This window comes from Eretmochelys imbricata, chromosome 1 (assembly GCF_965152235.1).
Source record: "Eretmochelys imbricata isolate rEreImb1 chromosome 1, rEreImb1.hap1, whole genome shotgun sequence".
Classification (NCBI taxonomy): Eukaryota; Metazoa; Chordata; order Testudines; family Cheloniidae; genus Eretmochelys; species Eretmochelys imbricata.
The window spans coordinates 206,255,857-206,276,276 of NC_135572.1; the positions used below are offsets into that span (position 1 = coordinate 206,255,857).

General features: G+C 42.6%; 1 protein-coding gene across 4 annotated transcripts in view; it reads right to left on the bottom strand.

Moving 5' to 3' along the window:
• Positions 1-605: 605 nt before the first annotated feature.
• Positions 606-20,420, bottom strand: part of GSK3B (glycogen synthase kinase 3 beta) — a 269,374-nt gene continuing 249,559 nt past the window's right edge. For 2 of the 4 annotated variants that reach the window (XM_077822845.1, XM_077822830.1), the window contains 2 exons: positions 15,783-15,881; positions 606-5,609 (listed from right to left, as the gene is read on the bottom strand). In XM_077822845.1, the coding sequence (XP_077678971.1) occupies positions 5,542-5,609; positions 15,783-15,881 (167 nt within the window). In that variant the 3' untranslated portion in view covers positions 606-5,541. Of the gene's footprint in view, positions 5,610-12,130; positions 12,183-15,782; positions 15,882-20,420 lie in introns of all 4 variants that reach the window. The other 2 variants (XM_077822838.1, XM_077822851.1) reach the window with 2 other exon arrangements.

Consider the following 20,420-nt stretch of genomic DNA (forward strand, 5'->3'; position numbering starts at 1 on the left):
GTCACATGACCTTGCATCTAGACTTTAGGATAGCGACAGAACGGATGTGGCCAGGTCAGCCAGCCCAAAAAGGATTTTTGTTGTTGCGCTAATAGACAAGTCATGTTTAATACATACATTATCCAGTACTGGAAAACCCAACTCAGAGATAGCAACGTGCTGATTTGTTGGAGGAACAGCCCCACTGGATGTGGTCTTGACAAACTTTACAGATCACCACCAAATAACATTACTAATGGGATCAAATAAAAAAAAAGATGAGTGCGGTATTCAAAGCCAGCAATTTACACAGGTTCTTAGCTTGCCCCTATAGGTGGAGGGTAACGTTTTTTGTTTGTTTTTTTTAGCTGTACTGCCACGGGGTTCCTCGCTCCATCAAACCAAACGGAATCATAGACAGAAGCTGGCATCTCTTGGGAAAGTATCATGGAATAACACAGATCATTTAAGAAAACATGCTTATTTTAATTTTAATTATTACAAAGAGTCATGTCCACCTATTTTGGGGGGTGGGGTGGAAAGAGGTGTGGGGTCAGGAATGGGGTGGAGCAGGAAGAGGAGGAGAGAAAAACCAGGGTTTTGAAATAAAGACCACACACTTTGCATTTTTAAATTTAATTTCCAGGCTAACCTACTTTTTATTTAATGCAAATTACAGTACCAGTTAACTATTTCCGAACCGAGTCACACAGAACAAAATGTATTTACAAGGGGGTCGGAGGGCTGGGGAAATAATAAAACATTAAGCATACTTTCCACAAAAAAAGTTTATATTTAAAATGAAAAAAAATTCAGTCACAGAGGCATTCAAGTAGTAATAGTTATACAGGTTTTGCTTTTCCTTTAAATCAAGACAGATTTGCACAAGTGTATGCAATAGTTTGTATACAACCCACAGTCCTTAATATATATATTTATTTTTTGTAGATTTCTGTTTTTAAGATGGAAGCGGTCAGGCTAATTTGTGTGTGTACAGGCCCAAGTGATCCGTCAGCAACACATTAATGAACGCAAATTTTTACAGGCAAGCAAATTTATATATATAAATATATATATATATAAAATTGAGGAAGAACACCACAAGGACGCTACTTTTCTCAAGCTAACCCCCTAGGTACTGTTTTTTTAGTTTTACTTTTCTGTTGTTTTGCTGTTATTGCAGTGTTGCAAAATGAAACAAATTCCATGAACAAAAACTGACTAAAACCCCTGTGGAAATAATGGGAACCCCAAAGATGCCTTTTTATAGTCTCAGAAAAGTAGCTCCTGGGTCGAATACTCTACTGTGCTTTTATAGCTTGTGTAGTTTTTTTTTTTTTTTTTTTTTAACCTTCAGTAGCTGAGATTTCTAATAGAGAAAAGTTTACTGGTAATTGTTTTTTTTTTTTAAGCATAACAAGTCTGGAAAAATGTAAAATGATCTCTCGTTGCGAACTGCAGGCATCTGCCGTTATTGAGATAAAACTTGGTTTAAAACAACTAGAAAAGTGAACTGGGATCTTGGATCAGCCATTTTTTTTTTGTTTGTTTTTTTTTTAATTTATAGGTAAACGACCATCATTAATTTTTTTCCTTAAAAAGGTAGCTAAGTTTGAAATTAAAATACCAGTGTCTTGATTGACGTCCACCAGGGGACACAGAGAATGTAATTCATTCCATCTCAGAAACATATGCAATTGCAGAGTAGACAAAATGACAGATCAAGATCATACTTCATTAAAAACAAGCCAAAAATAAAATTAAAAAAAAAAAAAAAAAAAGCAAGCTAGTAACAATTCCGAGTGGACTGTCAAAAACAAATTGACATCACTGACCTTCCTGTCACCAGAAAGAAAGTGCAGCCTCTGCCTCACTGGAATGGACACGAGATGGATAAAAACAAAAACCAAAACAAACAAAAAACCAAAACAAACAAAAAAAACCAGCAACCTTTGGTTTGGTAAAGAGTTAAGTGTTTTCCCATTCAAGACAATCTTATGTGGAATACTAACAAGGTAGAAAACACAAGTGAACTAGTTTTAAAAACAAGGCCTTCGTGCTGGGCACAAGAAATCAAGAATAACATTAAAGTTATTGTCTTAAGAAAACAAACTGGCAGGGGAGGGGCTGGGGAACAGCAGAAACAGGAACAGGAAATTCCCTTAATACAAAGATGCTATAGTGTCCTACAGTAATGGCCCCAGAGCACCGCAGCTATCCTGCAGGCTGTCTGGCTCTCAGTGTAGAATACTAGGGGGATTTTTAAATATCTTTTCTGTTTGTAAAAGCCCAATTTGCTCTCTCTTTAACACAGTGAAGGGAGAGACAAAAAACCAAAGGCTCCACAAGACCTCTGGACAGAAGGAATAGGGAGAGACGTGCAAAGTCTAATCTAGCTACTAGGTGCCAAGTGGGCAGGTGTCAAATGAAACCAGTCATTGCTATTGGGGGGCGGTGGCATGGGCAACTTTAGAACATCCAGAGCAAAGCCATGGCTTGAATGAAATGATTCACAAACACAATTTCCTTTCGTTCCACTACGGACCATGGTATCACTGAAACCTTACAAGCACTCCAAAGGGTGAGAAAGCAGGGGAGCAAAGATGCCATTTTGTCTGGGCTACAGCTGTTAAAAAGGACAAAAAAAGGGAAATAAAATTAAAAAAATCATGGAAGCGAAGGCACTCCAAACTATATAGATACACTATACATCGCTAGAGTTATTGTTACAATAATACAGGCCGGTACCTACTGTACAGAGTTAAAACTATATGGCTTTAAAAAGCTCGTCTACATTTTGTCTGATTATTAAACAGAATCACTGCCCTGAACGGTAACTTTTTGCTCATTAATAACAGTTCCTGGGTCCACATATTTACATACAAAACAATAAAACTCAAAATTTAAAAACAATCAAAAATAATGTACAAGCTTGAATTTGGTGAGGAGCTCCCCCCATACCCTTATTTACAAAAAAAAAAAAAAAAAAAAAAAAATGTGATTCAAAGGCCTGGATCGAACATGTATAAAAAGCATTTGTGATCCTGCCATGATCCTTGAAAAAAAGTCAGAGACACCAGCCTACACAGACACACACTTGCACCATCGTGAAGTAGAACTAAAAGAATGAGAGAAAAGCTCTTTACTCTTCTCCTCTACCAACCACCTGAAACAAGCAGCGATTTTTATCAACTTGGTAATTTACTGTCCCCAAGTCCAGAGTAAATGTCTTTGCCCAGCCTTCCAGCTGTCTTGTCTATACAGCAGATCCAGTCACTGCTACTGTCCCCAGCTTTTCAAGTCTTCTAAAATCTCTCCGGACATTTGATCATGTCAGGCTCTAGTCCGTCATTCATGGCACTCACTGGCTCATTGCTTGCATTAACACTCCTTTCAGGCTTCAGTTATTTATTACAAGTGCAGGGGGTGTTTTTGTTCAATTAAAAAACATGGTTTCCCCTCTCTTCAGCTGTAATCAGCCTAGAGCTGCTTAAAAATCTTTTCTGTTGCCCACAGTTTCACTAAATAATGAGGGACATAACTAAGGTGGATTAGCCATTCTCTTTCCAGGTATCCACTCATCTGTGCAAACAACTCCCCTCCCAGACAGCCGTTGTTTAGCAGACAGGACAGAGGGACCTCTACGGCTGCTAAGAAACATTCCTTCAAAAAAATCTCACAAACGGGCAAACATGAAGCACATGGACAGGAAATGTACTGAGTTCATAAACAAACCTCCTGCCACCCTGCAGTGACTGCGTTTAGTTAGCCGCTACTGCTGGCTACTCCTGGGCCACACATAAAAGTCTGTAAATGTAAGAAACAATTTATTGTGCCTTAAAGATCCACAGGTCAAGTAACAGCCCATAAGCACCAGGCGACTAAGGTTTCTCTGAACGTGTGTAAGGCCCACAGGGACATCAGCCTCAACGATGAGACAGACCAGGCCTCAAAAGTCTATTTCTGCATTGCAGCTGCAACTCTTCCTGCTGCTCAACTGACTCTTCCCAAGGAATATTGCTTTAACTTCAGAAATGGAGACTTTGATTCTAACACCATTCACCACTACAGGAAAAAAAACCCTTAAACTCAGACTGGAAACAAACATTCATCTTATGCTTCAATCAGACCATTTAAAGACTGTAGACAAAATAAAACTCAAAAAGCAGTACTGTATCTATTTATATTATATACACACACTTATGTCGTCAGCTTCCCCTCAAGTCAGCAGGTACAAGTTACTGTTGATATCATTTGATGTGTATTTTATTAATATTCTACCCATGTAAAAACATCATAATGGCAACTCTGACATGCATCAATAAATAAAGATTAAAAAAGCAGGAGGTTAAAATGTTGAAATTAAATACAGATTCTAGCTGTGGATTTAAAATGAGATCTATCTATAGAGCGTGGCAATCTGCAAGCTCAAACTGCAGTAAAAAATATTACAAATAAACCAGTAGATTGTTACAGTTCACATTATAAACCCTGGTGTCCTTTTCCTGTGTGCATCTTGGGAAAGGGCATCCTGTTCAGAGCAAAAAACTGAAAAATGCTTTCACAGTGGCCACTTTCCAAAAGGCCCCAAAACTCCGCCTGCCCCCTCCTCCTGCGGGATTCCATTCATCATCTTCTCTCTGCTGGAGATTAGAGCTGACTGGCCCTTCTCTTGCACTACATGGCTCTCTTCAAAACAGAAGTCCAAGACTTGGTGGAGGAGCTCAGACTAGGCAAACAAGCTGCTTCAATAAAGCTAACCAGGTGTGTTTGACATGCGTGTGTGTATATATTATAAATATATATCCATATATATCCCACTTGATAGGCTTTTTTTCCATATTGAAGCTGCAGGTTTCTCCCTTGCTAGCGCTAATTTTTAAAGTAAGTCTTCCACTAGCAGTTCCAAGTTTAGACATACAATAAGCACCCCCCGCCCTACATATTATCTTATCACCTCCCCATCCCCCAGACCATGCCAAAGGCAGTTCTTCAGATAGCCTCGATATGGATTCACTTACAAGAAACACTGAGCTCTGTTGAATGATCCTGGCTAAGCTCCCAACCAAATTCAAGCTGTGCACTACACCAAAGTCTGAAACTTCACTTCAAAGGAAAATAAAAAAAGAGGTTATTAAAAAAAAAAAAAAAAAACCAACGTCAGCAGAGAATGACGTTCTTTCTGTTGTGGGAGGGGGCATGAGGCAAGAGTCCTTGTTCTGAAGTACACAACAGCAAACTTTCCATGTGAAGAGATTGTCAAGGGAAGAGACATTGGTGTGTTCTATTGCTCCACTTTCCCTTCTCCCCCCCACCTATTCCCCTGCCCTGGAGACCCCGCAGAGTGAGAATACAATGAAACTGGTTTGTATTTATAGATATTTTACAAGGTTAAATAAGAACAACAATAATAATAAAAAAATTGAACACTAAAATGAACAGGGTTTGTTTCGCTTTGTTTTTTTCCTCTTTTAATTTTCTTTCCAAATGTGACCAGTGTTGCTGAGCAAGACTCAAATTACTGGTGATTTTTCCTGTGCAGCTGGCTTGCGTGGGACCACTTCAGGTGGAGTTGGAGGCTGATGCTGAAGCTGCGTTATTGGTCTGACCTCGCTCTCCTGCATTAACATCTGCCAATGACAGAAAGGGGAGAGCAAAAAGCAGTGTTACTTCCAAGCAACAGTCACCTCGATCAATGGATTTGACCCTTTTGGCGCACACAGCCCTACAGCCCCCACCAGCTTCGAACCCATGTAGTCTGCATCACTGTGCCATGCTGTGGGGTTAAGATGTTCTCCTGAACGCAATCATGGCTGAGGAGGGAGTGATTCAATGGGGCATGATCTGCAAGAAGCACATTATTGACTCAAATGGAGCTGCAGAAAAGCCTTTTTCAGAGGTTGAAGTCACCAGGGTACCAGCACTATCTTGCACTTTACACTGCAAGTGTGCACAGCTGTAAGCCAGAGGCGGCCCAGTGGGAAAACTTGCTGCAACGCTCACAGTCATGTTAGAATTCAATAACTTTACTGGCATGGCAAAGCACACTCACATTCCCAAAGTACGTGTGGCTACCACAAGCTTTCCCATTGGTGCTCACGCTTTATATTGTGTCCATCATGTAGTGAAGCCATCTGTTAAATGTGTGAATGAGCCGAGACAATGAAAGCAACCGACCACAGTCTCTGGTAGAAACAGCTTGTGTATTAACGTGTAATTCATGCACTTGTTCCCGCAATACATGTCTTTCAGGTCTACTGCTTTATTTCAGGGTGCATTTGATTTAAATCACTAGTCAGGAAGACTCGATTTAATCATGGTTTTCTACATAAAAGTGCATTCTTGTTGGTTGTTATAGCCTTAATACATATTCTTCACAACTTAGAGATAGATGTAGGTTTCATTTTATAAGGTATATGCTATACATTTTTAAACTGTGATTTATTTTGAAAACTTTTCAGATTAGTTTTACAGCTATATCAGAAAATGAATGATTGTTTGGTTATTTCATTTACCAAAGGTAACTGAAGCAGATATTTATGATATCACTGGGAGGTGAACTATCTCCAATTCAACAGGTTAATCATTAATATTTGGAGGATTTTCTTGCCATGCTGTATTAGGAGGAGATCATCACCAGACAGACATTTAAATTGTTTTATTTAACTAAAACAACAACGTTAAGTATTCTGGATTTTTTTCTTCAACAGCAAGGATATATTTTAACAAAACAAGCATATGTCCCTCGCTTCTCACATTTATCTCCAGACTTCTTCTCCTTGTTCAGATCTATTCCCCCCCCAACAATCTTGTATTCATTGAACTTTTTGAAACTTTGCACTTTTAGAGATTGGTAAGGGATTGACTGTGTACACAAATTTGCGGAGAGACAACAGGGTTGAGGTCTGTTATTTCTCACCTCTATATATAATTTATTTATTTAAAATACATTTAAAAACATTTATTTAAAAACATTTTTGCTGTTAACAAGCATGTTACCTCTGGAGACACAAATCCACAGTCTGAGAACTTCAAAACTAAGCATCTCTGATCGTATCTTCTAGACTGAGCACCTAGTCCCATTGGGTAGATAGAAAGATTAACCTAAATAATCTATACAGAAGCCCCTGGAACTCTGTAAGATTGGGTCCCTAATCCATGAACTATTGGAATTCATTTACAAAAATTTTCTTAAACATTACATGAATATATTGCCTCATACTATAGAAATAGAATTTATAATCCCTATTCCATGATGAGATATCTTTGAGCTATAATGTATCTTAATTAAAACTATCTTCAGATAGGTTTTTCCTCAAAAAGCATTTTATCAAAAAAAAAAAAATCTAATTTAAATAAAAAATCAATCTTTACATTTTTTTTTTAAATCATTGATTTTTATCCACCCTGCTTTACTTTGGGGTTGCTCAACACAAGATAGACTTGCCACCTTCCTAACTGCTGAAGCAGATTAATGTCAAGGCTGAAGCCAATAATGAGGCTTACACAATCATACTGCACTGTTGCAGGATCAGTGCCTGGCGGTGAATAACCTGAAACACGCTCTCTCTCTTCCCTATCTCGGACAACAGTGTTCACTGGAAAGAGACTCTACAGGGTATGGTGGGCATGTGTCAAGATGCTTTCTAAGGAAGTGCAGCAAAGGATTGTTTCTTTTTCCTATTTCTTTGGAAACTCAGTCATTTCAATGGCATTCTTTCATTTACTGTACAAGAAGCAGCACAGATCATCTCAGTTTATAACAAAATAGAAATCTGTTGGCAAGCAGGATCTTTGACTGTGACCGAAAGGTCCTTCCAGAGAGAATCTCTGTGTTTTGCTGGTGCATTCATGAACATTTGAGAATAGGTGCGGTGTAAGAAGCCTGGAAAAAGCAAATATTTAAAAAAGGATAAAACAAAAGCCAGGATGCTGTTAACTGGGTAAAATATTAGAGGTGACAACACAGAAACCTATATATAAGAACAACATGATGGCCAATTAACCACATGTTTTTTGGAGAGGACAGACAAAGCTGATAAATCTTATGCACAATTACAGTTCTGGTAGAAAAGGAAAATGTATCTGGTATAGTCCCACACAGAAAACTAAGCTGTTGTCTGGCGAGTATGGATAATAGAAAATTGGCTGACACAGACTGTGAAGAAAAAGAAATTTATGATCATCACGAATACTAAGCTGGAGAAAGGTAGTAACTGAGGGTTAGCACAGGGCACTCTCCCTTTTATTCCCTCCTCCCCACTAACAAACTAAAAGAATTAAATTAATTGTAAACTAATCAATGTTGCAGATGGTTTCACACAAGGAGCTATCACAACACAGCTGAGGTTAGACAGGATGAACATAAACTGGAGATCTTGAGAGAAACAGGCTCACTAAAAAAAGGAAGAGATTGAATGTAGGTAAATATAACAATACAGTTGAAGGAAAGCATTGGCTAGCACAAGTACAAAATCGGAGGCTGTGTAGAGAAAAATGGGGGGCAACACCATCTCCACACCAGTAAAGAGCTTATCATGCAATGCAGCTGCAATAAAAAAATAAAACAGTAATTACATGGATGTACTGTGCATTGCACACATTTGTTGATGAAGCTCTTCTATCTAGCCATACTTAATAGTGACCAAAGTAGGGGGCACCGCATTGGAAAAAGGACACTGATAAATAAGGAAGACAGCCCAGAAAAGCACAGCACTGGATGACGGAAGAGTCAGACAATATGCTCCAGGAGAGATAAGGCTAAAAGAACATCGTCACCTAGGAGAAAAGGAGACAAACGGAAAAAGAGGGTGACCACCTACCCACATCTGAGAAGTGATAACCAGGATCAGAAGATGGGATCATTAAGCTGAGAAGCTATTTCGGGTAACAGGTTATTTTCCAGTTCTGGCTTCCCTCCACCCCAGAATGGTTCCTCAAATGCAGTAAAAATCACCCAATGTACTTAAGATAGAAATCCAAAATTTTTTTTACCAATATGTTGGCATTATTGACAGCCCTTGGATTTAAAATATAGTCCCTGCTGTTTTGATGGCTATCCGTTCACGCTAACTAGCTAACTCACTATCACACTGACCATAAGAATGGCCCTACTGGGTCAGACCAAAGGTCCATCTAGCCCAGTATCCTGTCTTCTGACAGGGGCCAGTGCCAGGTGCTTCAGGGGGAATGAACAGAACAGGTAATCAGCAGGTGATCCATCCCCTGTAGCCCACTCCCAGCTTCTGGCAAACAGAGGTGAGGGACACTTCAGAGCATGGTGTTGCATCTTTGCTCATCCTGGCTAACTGTCATTGATGGGCCTATCCCCTATAAATTTATCTAGCTCTTTTTTGAACCCTGTTACAGTCTTGACCAGGGGCAGGCAAACTTTTTGGCCTGAGGGTCACATTGGGTTTCCGAAATTGTATGGAGAGCCAGTTAGGGGAGGCTGTGCCTCCCCAAACAGCCAGGCATGGCCTGGCTCCGCCCCCTATCTGACCCCCTCCGCTTCTCACCCTCTGATGGCCCCCCACCCCGGGACCCCTGCCCCATCCAACCCCCCCATTCCCTGTTGGCCTCCCTGGGACCCCTGCCCCATCCACCCCCAGACCCCTCGTTACCCCATCCAATCCCTCCTCTCGTTCCTGACTGTCCCCTGGGACCCCTCCCTCATCAAACCCCTTCTCCCTGACTGCCCCCCGGCACCCCTGCCCCCATTCAACCCCCCTGTTCCCTGCCCTCTGACTGCCCCGACCTCTATCCACACCCCCACTCCCTGACCACCACCCCCAACTCCCCTGCCCTCTATCCAACCCCCCTGCTCCCTGACCGTGCTGCCTGGAGCACTGGTGGCTGGGAGTGCTACAGCTGCACCGCCCAGAGCACCGGGACAGGCAGCTGTGCTGCCTGGCTAGAGACAGCCACGCCACTGCACAGCACAGAGCACCGGGTCAGGCCGCAGCTCTGCAGCTGTGCTGCCCGGCAAGCGCTTGCAGCCCCGCTGCCCAGAGCATTGTGCAGTCAGCTGAGGCTGCGGGGGAGGGGGAACAGCAGGGGAGGGGCCGGGGCGAGCCTCCCGGGCCAGGAGCTCAGGGGCCGGGCAGGAGGTCCAGTGGGCCATAGTTTGTCCACCTCTGGTCTTGACCTTCAAAACATCCTCTGGCAAAGAGTTCCACAGGTTGACTGTATGTTGTGTGAAGAAATACTTCCTATTGTTTGTTTTAAAGCTGCTGCCTCTTAATTTCATTGGGTGACCACTAGTTCTTGTGTTGTGAGGAGGAGTAAATAACACTTCCTTATTCACTATCTCCACACCAGTCATGCTTTTATAGACCTCTATCATGTCCCCCCTTAGTCATCTCTTTTCCAAGCTGAGAAGTCCCAGTCCCATTGGGTACGAGAATACATATAACAGACAGCGTCACTGTGTGTTCTGTATACCACTTGTTGGAATGTGCTATGACTCTTGATTTATTGCCCCTGAAGACAACGTGGCTAAAAGCGTTAAGATGTAATTATGAAACTGACAAAGAGGAATGGGGAAAAAATCTACCTCCAAGTAGTGTATGTAAAACCTGCTTCTTTCATGGTCAGTTTGCTAACTTGAGTTCCTGCAGAACATTTGCCTGAGATCAGCTCTGTGTACACATTAGAGGGAGGCGTAAGCAAGGAGACAGCCTAGGTTCTCATACTTGCGGCTCTTCTACAACAATATATACAAAGGCCTTCCAATTTGGGATCAGACTGCTCAGGCAGCTTGTTACATGTCTGCAAATACCTAAGTGCTGTACACCATGAACACTAGGAAAGACATCACCTTGGCTTTTCTGCAGGTTTTGTGCTGCCCGATCAACAGAGTGCAGGCTGGGACCAGGACAAGCGCAGCTATGGGCTAGTTTCAGTGCCTCCGTACTACGATGTTGCACTGAAAGCACCCAGCCCAGAAAGGGGCCCTGCACACTCAGATTCCCCCTCCTTCATTGGGGAGTCAGCAGTTAAGCAGAGTACATGAGGAAATCTGTGCCTTTGACAGAACCAGCAAAAAAAGAAAAAAAAAAAAAGGCTTCTTTTTTTTTTGGGGGGGGGGGGGGAGATTAGTGTTTGTGCCGCTGTGACAAGCACTTGTGACTGTGGTATTTGCTGGTTCCCGCTAAATCTCCCCAGGTTGGGGAGATGACTGCAGCAGGCTCAGCAGTGCTTGGGGTGAGACTGTTCTCAGCCAGAAGCCTCCTCATTATCAGTCTGACAGCTCTGCACCTGATGGAAACATACCATGTATTGGGCTTAGGCCTTGTTATTGTCTCCACAGCCTTGTCAAGAGTGGTGGTGATCTATTGCTCCCTAAGGCAGCATTTTGCTGCTGCTTCTCCCAGTCCTACTTCCGGAATTGCCTCTGCTTTCTGGTCAGGGATGTAGTGTCCCTCAGAAGCCTACCAGAAAGGCTGCTAGATAGGATGGAGCTGCAGTCAGGGTACTACAACCCCCCGATGCTACTTGATTTAAGAACTGGTCAAAGGCCACAGGGATTTTCATTCCTGATATATTGCAATGCTAACATGAAAGGACGCACTGAGGTAGCCTGCCAATAGTTTGAGAGTCCTTAAAAGGACAATTTAGGACTCAAGGGGAAGGGTGGGGTGAGGCAAAATTCATGAGAGAGATGTTCTTTGAGCCTAGAAATCCAGGTTCATCTTGTACTTTATTGCTCTCTATAGAGAACTGTGATCTAGTGGTCTAAGCCCAAACTGGGAGCCAGAAATTTCAGTCACAGACACCCTGTGTAATCTGTGGACCTCTCTGAGCCTCATTTTCCTTGTCTAAAACACTGGGCTAATACCTGCCTCTCTCTCATGGGTGATGAGAATTAAATGCTTTCCAAGTGCTTTCAAGGTGAAACTGCACATCTCTGTGCTAAATATTACTCTATGATGAGTGTTGTCATGGTCCTGTGCAACTGCCCTGCGCTGGCAGGCAACTCCAGTTCCGCTCTGTCCCACCCATAATGCACATTCCAAACTCGATCTGAGTACAACTTTTATCCCGCCCCAAACCACCATGTATTCAAACATGTCACTGGGTCAAAGAAATCCTATTTTAGGGGTGTTTGAGTAAGTTTACAAACGGTATTGGAGCAAAATTTCATACCCACCTTCCTGAAAAGCCAGCTCCCATCAGTACCATGAGCCCACCTGTACAGGAATCTGAAGGAGAGGGAATTTATAACCAATGTATTTGGAAATCTCTTAAAAATTACACACAATAATTCCCTTTCACATACTGCCCTCATTTCAAGGGCTAATATTTCACTGGGCTAGAAGCAAGTGACATTCACTCATCCAGGACTAACTATTGCCCAGCTTGAGCCATAGGCTAAAGACATTTTTGAGGAAATCAGGTAACAGTCATTTTAGAGGCTTTTTTTCTCTGAGCATTTTAAACAGGAGCTGTTTGAAGCGATGATGTTACAGTAAGTTCTGGGAGGGACTGCTGAGCAGGTGAAGTTCAGATAAAGCTGTCAAAGTTGCATGATAAATGCCTTTCAACAGACAGCTACTGCCACCATACGTGTGATGGCTGCAAACACATTCAGACACATACTACAGACCAGATCCTCATCTGCAGTAAATTGGTGTCGATCCAGATACTCAGTGGCGTAAATCACTGTGAAAATCAAATGCTGGGTGTGACTACACATATAATGTCTCTCACACACAGTGTGTGCATTCAAGATGCTGGTTGTGATTCCATAGTTAAAGCTGAGTTGAGTTTTGCATTTAAAACAGAAATTCAACCCATCGGTTCTCACACATTTTTTTATACACACTCCCCCCCTTCCCCAGTATATGATTCTATAGATGTCAGGGCAATTTGCACAGGGCCTGTGTCATCTTATGTCTATATACAGGACCTACCTAGCACAATGGGTGTGACTGGAACTTCTAGGTGCTATTGTAACAAATGCTAAATAAAGGTGTGCTATTATTCCAAATAGAGTGCAGTTTACATGCTAAGAGAATTTGGCGAGACAAAGTCTAACTCTCCTGACCAGCATTACCATGCAAGACTTGGGAAAAACTACCAATTAGAGGTTATTTTTAACCATGACCCTACTCTGGATTCAGGAAGATGTAGACAGTACTCTGTCATGCTGATCATAACACAAAAACTGGCTCCCCCATCCCAGTTTTGATCAGCACAGTATCCTGAATTTTCAGCTACTGCATTATAGAGACACAGATTTAATGTCCCTATGTAACAATAACACTTCAGCACCATCAGAAGTGACAGTGATTATGTAACAAGTCCCTAAGGTGGGTTGTTTGTGGGGACCTCACCTGGACTCTCTGGATTTTGAAGTCTGAGCAGCTACTACCTGAGCTAACTGATCAGGTCCACTGGCTTGAAGGTACGAAGACTCAAACTCAAACAGATGCTATAACTGGTCTAGCCACTAGAGGGGGACAAAACGCCACACTGTATTACCATGCAATTAACCCACACTAACTTGTGTAACCTTCTGAAGTCTCCTGCTACGTCTACAATCAGCTAACATCTCACCACTGTAAGAGTGGCTTTGAATAGTTTATTTACAAGGGCAAACATTTTGCTGAAAAGTGTCACTGTCAGTGTGGGCGCCCTGTATCAGATGACAAACCCATTCCCATGCTGCTCTGATACTGGTTTAATGATTAGAAGAACTTTGCTGCTCAGGGTCTCAGTGTTTCTCAAATGCGGCCACTGTGGCCACACGTGGCCACCAGGGGTTTTTCCTGCATCCACAACAGCTTCTTGTGCAGAGATGGGGAAGGGGCCAAAGCAGTGACCCCTCCTTGCAGCGCTCAGGGATGGTCTTTAGTACCCCCCATACCTGGCTGCAGCCGCAGGACTCCAGCAGCAGGCTTTAGTGCCCTGCATACCTGGCTGCAGCCACAGGACACCGGCAGCAGGCTTCCCCACCCCCAACTTTAGAGCTTTGGGTTTCAGGCCAGCCCCCCCCGCCATGGTAGCAGGGCTCTGGCTGTGGGCTCCAGTGATGGGACTCTGGCTCTGGGAGTCTGCAGGGCCGGCCTTACTGGGTGCTATGGTTCAGAAGCAAGAAGTGGGGTAAGCCTGGGGTCTGAGGCCATGGAAGGAAAGCAGTGGGGCCTGGGGGAGGCAAGGGCACCAAAATATAACTGTACATTATTTTTATTACTGAGACTGCAAAAAAACCCTACAATCAATCAATAACAATGATTTGGACATGTAAATATAAATATTTGTTTTTCCTGAAGTTAAATAAGTATTTTAGGAAATACTGTCAGAGTGGCCACGAGCAAGAGTTGGCCGTCACACTGTGAGGTCACCAAAAATTTGTTGAGACACCCCCTGGTCTAGACAGTGAATTCTATTGCCAGAGCTAAAACAAATCAGGTTCACACAATTTCCAACAGAGCCTAATCCTGAAATCTTAATTCAGGCTAAATTCCTCCTGGCACAAGAATTTTGTATGAGTAAAGACTACACAGGTTTGGGTCCAAGGTCATCAAAATAGCTGTGTATGCAAAAGACTAAGATAATGTAACTGAAAGTTATCTAATATTGAACTATAAATCAAAATTCCTCTGTAGCTGCAAAAGATTCTCATGAGGACCAAAGACACTGGCCCATCTCAGCAATATAGTGGCTACTAACAGGAGGGTTAAAATGCTGACACTAATTAGCCATTTTTTAGTACAGTTCAGATTTAGGACTTGACCTGAAATGCTTTTCCCTATGTGAGCTCTTCGAAAGCTGTGCTAAGCAAAGCAAGGACACTGCTTTTTTGAACTCACACTACTTAATTTCTCGTCACCTCTAAGCAATCATACTTTTTGTACCCTGTGCACATCTTAACGGCTCATCTGAAAGACAACACCTTCAGCCACACAAAACCGCCGAGAGCATACTGAGGCATTGGCTCAGCACTGACTCAGAGAAAAGAGTGCCCTCTCTTGAATCATCAACACTATATCATACTTGATCATACTTGTACTCCCAAATTTTCCTTGGAGACCTCTTAGCCAAGCTCTAACACTGCTCAACTTGTAAGTTCATATAAGATCACAACATACCAGGGTGTGTCTCCAGCCACTAATGAGGTTTTATAAGTTTCTGACAGCAAGAGACAGAGACAAAGAAGAGAACCACTCTCAGTTGGGCAAAAAGCCAGAGCATTATTTGGTGCCCGAAGCTGGTATAAGGGCATCCACAGTAAGAAGTTGTAACTGCTTAGGTGCAGCAGAAATCAATACACTAAAAGTGAATCCCTTGGTAATCCTTTTTGGAAGTGCTAATGTATCTTGCATTAGTGAGAAAATCTTGTTTATCCACAATCAGTCAAAGTTTGATTGGGAATAAACCTTTCAGATGACGGTACATTTACTGAGCTGATCTTCTCTCTTTTTTCTGGGTATCTCTAAAACTAGCTAAAGTTTAGAGCTCAACAAAATCAGCGCTGAGTGTCTGTGGGTTCCAGAAATTAACTGACCAGGAGGATCTTTCGAAGGTGAGCTTATTCTCATTGTTCCACTTCTTCACACTAGAAATTTGAGTGAAAGAGACACAGACACCAGGATGCGTCATCAAAATGAGCTGGGTTAGGACTCAGTTTAGTATTGCCAAAGTGCCCACAGCCAGCTAATCTTAACAAGACTGAGTTTAAAATGGAGTTGGAATTAAATTATTCCTCGTCCACCCCAGGGTCTGTTACTCAAGCTTCTTAATGGAAGGAGTGTAGTTTGAGAGAGAAGGGAGACAGGCAGGCAGGCGCATGTTCTCACCTGAGGCTGCTGTAGCATTTGTAGGGGTTGAAGCAGCTGCTTGATTCCGAGCATGAGCAGGGATGAGGATCGAAGCCAAAGATGGGTTACTTGACAGTTCTGGAGGGGAGGTGGAACAAACAGAGTTAGCTTATAGTCCACACAGAACCTCTGCATGCAGATTAACTCCTTGGGTTTCTCAGCACACGTAACCATCAATGAAATGCATGCCCTAATAAACAAGGTCACATTACACTTCCATGTATGTCCATGAGCAAGAGGAAGCCACAGTGATATCGAGCATGGGAATTTCCAGAGCAAAGCGTCTCTGTATCAGCTACAAGAAGTGATCATTTCCCTGTGAAAGGAGATGACCATGGAGTAAGCAAAGCACCAACCAGTCCTGGTCCTTGGAAACAGCCTGTTAATACGACTTCATTCTGAGAATCACCCTTTCCCTCCATGAACACACCCACTCAGTCATCTTAAAGGAGAAGGCTGATGACAACAATGTGCTTCTTTGGGCATTGACTGTTACAGGTTCGCCAACAGCTCAGGGGAGTCAGTTCCTTGGTTCACAAACTCCACTGGAGACACAAAGTGTGCGAGGTAATAGCTTTTATTGAACCAACTTCTGTTGGTGAGAGAGACAAGCATTCGAGAGATGCCACTATACTGCTGAGATGGGACAGTGTCTGTGTCTCTCTCTCGCCAACAGATGGTCCAATAAAAGCTATTACCTCACCCACCTTGTCCCTCTAATACCCTGGGATCGACACAGCTACAACTACACTGCATTAAACTCCACTAGTCAGGGACCTACAAGCCCAACACCAGTGACATAGTTAAGTCTCCTTAAATGCTGCCAAGCAGCCTAGAAGGGCTGATACTTCCTTTGAAGACACAGTGAAAAGCTGAGGGGTTTGATTTTAAGGTCAGTTAAATGGAACACAAAAGTTACTACTGTTCTTTCAAAAAAACCTGTAACTTAAGAAAAATAGAACAGTCAAGTTGCTGAGGCCCCAAATTTAAAATAGATGCAATATGTATCGGAGTAACAGTCATCTTATAATGGCAACTGGTGGTAACGCTATCAGCTAAGTGTGATGGGGTGGAGCAGACTAGGTCATCAAGTGATAATATGGCAGGCTGTCCTGAAGGGGATCACTCTAGTACTACACTGAAGCTGGCAATGGAGCAGAGAGGAAGGAGAGCCTCCCGATGGCTGCTTCAGAAGTGGAAAAGATTGCCTCTAAAGGAAGCCACATCCAGATAAAGCAACGGGGCAGTCACCTCAAGGAAGGAGGAGAAAGACAACCCTTGGCACTGCAAGAACTCGCCTGGGAGAGAAGTGCATGCAGACAGTAGTTAACATAAACTCTGTAAAGAGAGAAAAATCTGTCCTGAAACCAAGTCCAATCATCCTGCAGACAAAAAGGGTGGTTTTGTACATGACTGTCACTAGCTACTAGGTTTTATCTACTACGCAGATTAAGGAGCCTATGTCTTTTCTGTAACATGTACATTGAATTTAGAGCCTATAAGGGCTGACGCGTCCATTTGATTTTTTTCCGTTTCTCAACAAATAATGTAAAAAGAAAAAGTAATTGACTGAGAAGCCAAGCTGGAGAAAGCTCATTTCAGCTACTTACTAACCTCTCACCAGTGTACAGTGTTGGGCTGTGCTTCCACAAAATACACAGATATTCTGACTGGCTGTAAGTAAACATGAGTCACTGCAATAACTGAAACCAGACCAACACCATCTAACTATCAGCACACGGCTATTAGCTGCTTCATGCCCAAAGAAGTTACTCCACTCTTCCCCCCCACACACGAGTAATTTCTTAACTCAGTTGGTATAGAGAACTCACTGTGTCTCTCGCTCTTTCTACAGCTCCTAGTGCAAACAAATATACTTTTCTGTTACCCACTGGCATATAATCCAACAGGGAAATGAAGGGGAAATATGGACACTTACCCTACCAAGAGCACAGCAAAAATGTCATTCATTTTGCTTGACATAGTACCCCTTGATGGCAGTGTTTTAGAGATAGCACACCCAGCTAAAATGTATTGCAGCCAAGCGTCTATAGCCACACTCCCAATGTCTAAAAGGTATGGCTGACCTAGTATAACTACAATGAGTCAACACAGCTTCCATTCCCCTGTGATTCTTCCGGCATCCAGTCATTAAAGAACTCAGCTCACACTGGCAGAATAGCCACTTTCACTCACTAAGCATCTTCCCACCTGTGGTTCAGGCAGAAAAATCTACTAGAAGTGCAAACATGTCAGAAGCTACTCTAGGGGGTAGAGATAATAGGCAGAAGAGGCCCACACCCTCTCCATTGTATCCAGGAATCTAAATTCAGGATGATGTGAATACCACAGTATTTCAAATAGAGAGGGATGGATCAATTCAGAGAAAATAACTGACACAAAACAAACGGCAATTTTTTGAAATTTAATTAAAGATTTGGTTAAAAGCTTAATTAAATATGTGTTCTCTTATTTGTGTGTAGCTGCAACACACCTCCTGGTTCTGCCCACTACTGGACATGCCAAAATACTGCAGGGAATGGCTGGATTTGTATTATCTGCAGCCTGTCTGCCTCCCTTCTCTCTCAGGAGATTTCCAGCCCAAGATATGAAAAAGAACCTTAACTTTAGGATGCCTAACTGAATCAAATCCCCAACTCAGGACTCTGAAGCCCTCTCTACACTCTGTAAATAAACAAACTAAATATGGCTGTAAGAAGCCATTGCCTGGAAAGCCTTTAGATTTCAAAGACTTCAGCATCTCCTGTCCACACACAATTGTCCAAGACATCTTACAAGGACTGGCTGCCACCACTGGGACCATGTCTTTAGTTCAGTTCTAGCAGAATCAGGGCAGTTTACAGAGGTATATCCCCATCAAGGAAAAGGAACTCAAACATTACAGATGTATCAGTTCAGCTTGTCCTCCTAGCTCCATCCCAATGCAATGTCTTGTGTTTAGAAATTGCCCAGTAGCCCCATTCCCAATATCAATGGGTTAGTTACTTCAGGAATCCCAAAATGCATTGGTAAAACTACAGTTTTAAGACCTGTTTGCTGCATGTGCAAACATTGCTAAACAGTCACAAGGACAAGTGAGAGGACCTAACTTTTCACGCAATTTTGTCACTGCAACAATTTCTTCTCAACATAGACAAGCCCTTCAGAGTTTTCAGCCCCCATACATTTCAGACTGCACCCCTTTCCAAGCCAAGCTATTCTGTCTGAAAGTGAACTGGACCGGCATAGCACTCAAAAGGTTATAGTGCGAAGATTTCTAGTTATGTGGAGACACAGTTAGGTTTCAAATGAAACGTTCTGATTAAAAAAACAAAATAGAACAATACACCTGACTGCTCTTTACTGCCTAAAAAAGACACTGGCAAAATGGCAGCTGTGTCAGAGACAGAAAATCATTTTCTTATCTGCTGGTTCAACTGCAAAACTTCACACTAGTAATGACTAACACAGCACAATAGTAACAGGAATATCAGATGCCTCGGTGGGACTGAGCTGGTAGGATCTGTTACAACACTGGTAGTTCAGGGCGACAAAAATGCATAAACAATTGTGGATGGAAGCGATCACAGGATCATAGAAGATTAGGGTTGAAGGAGACCTCAGGAGGTCATTTAGTCCAACTCCCTGCTCAAAGTGACGTGGGAGGTTGTGCAATTTCAACAATACCACCAACACTTGCACAATCTTGTGTGTGGACAATGATTTTTACAGATCTAGCAGGACTAAACAGTACAACAATCTCCCCTTGTAATGTAAATCGGCCCTGTGTGTGTGTTATTAAAACTACATTCCATATTGGTTTAGCCTGTCCACGCTCTCTCTCTCTGGGAGATGTTTTGGTACATCCAATGCAGTGCACTTCCCACATGGGTAGTGTGAATCATGTTGTCAGAAGACTACGTTTGTGTTTACCCTCCCTGGCAGGACTTGAACTAAAGTGGTAGCATGGTTTAAAAGTTACGTTGTATGGACACAAACCTTGCTTCGGTTATCTGGGTTACAACAGGGCACCATGTTTCAAAGTTGGGAGCATGGACAGGACTCTGTTTCAAGCATAAGAAGGTGGATCTTGCACTTACTACAGAGCAGGCATCAATGCCTAAACTACATGGGCTGAACTGGAATGGGAATGGATTCCTATCAGGTAACAATGCATAGGGATTCTTCCCTGCCTTAATGCTAAGGGCTTGCCGCTATTTATTTAGAAGAATACACTACAACACTAACAAGCTTGTACACCACATTTCTTGCACTCCATACTTAACCAGACCAACCCTGAAGACTCATCAAATGTGAACGGAGAGAATAAATGATGTAAAGGATGCAAGCTCTGCACATACATTTTTGGGGGGAAGCGGGGGGCAAGGATGGCTAATTTGGTACTGGTATGGCCGCAGATAGTTCAACATGAAACATTTCAGGATCATGCTGCGTAATTTAAAAAGTAACTTCCTCAAAAGTTCTTTCTGCTGGATGACGGACATAGTATTTACAGCCCTGGAGAACTAAGGACTCCATATTTGCCCCCCCGCAAGACCAGACAGTCTTGGCAGCAGCAGTGCAAGCTTTCCCACATTGCTTCCCAAAACCTGCTTC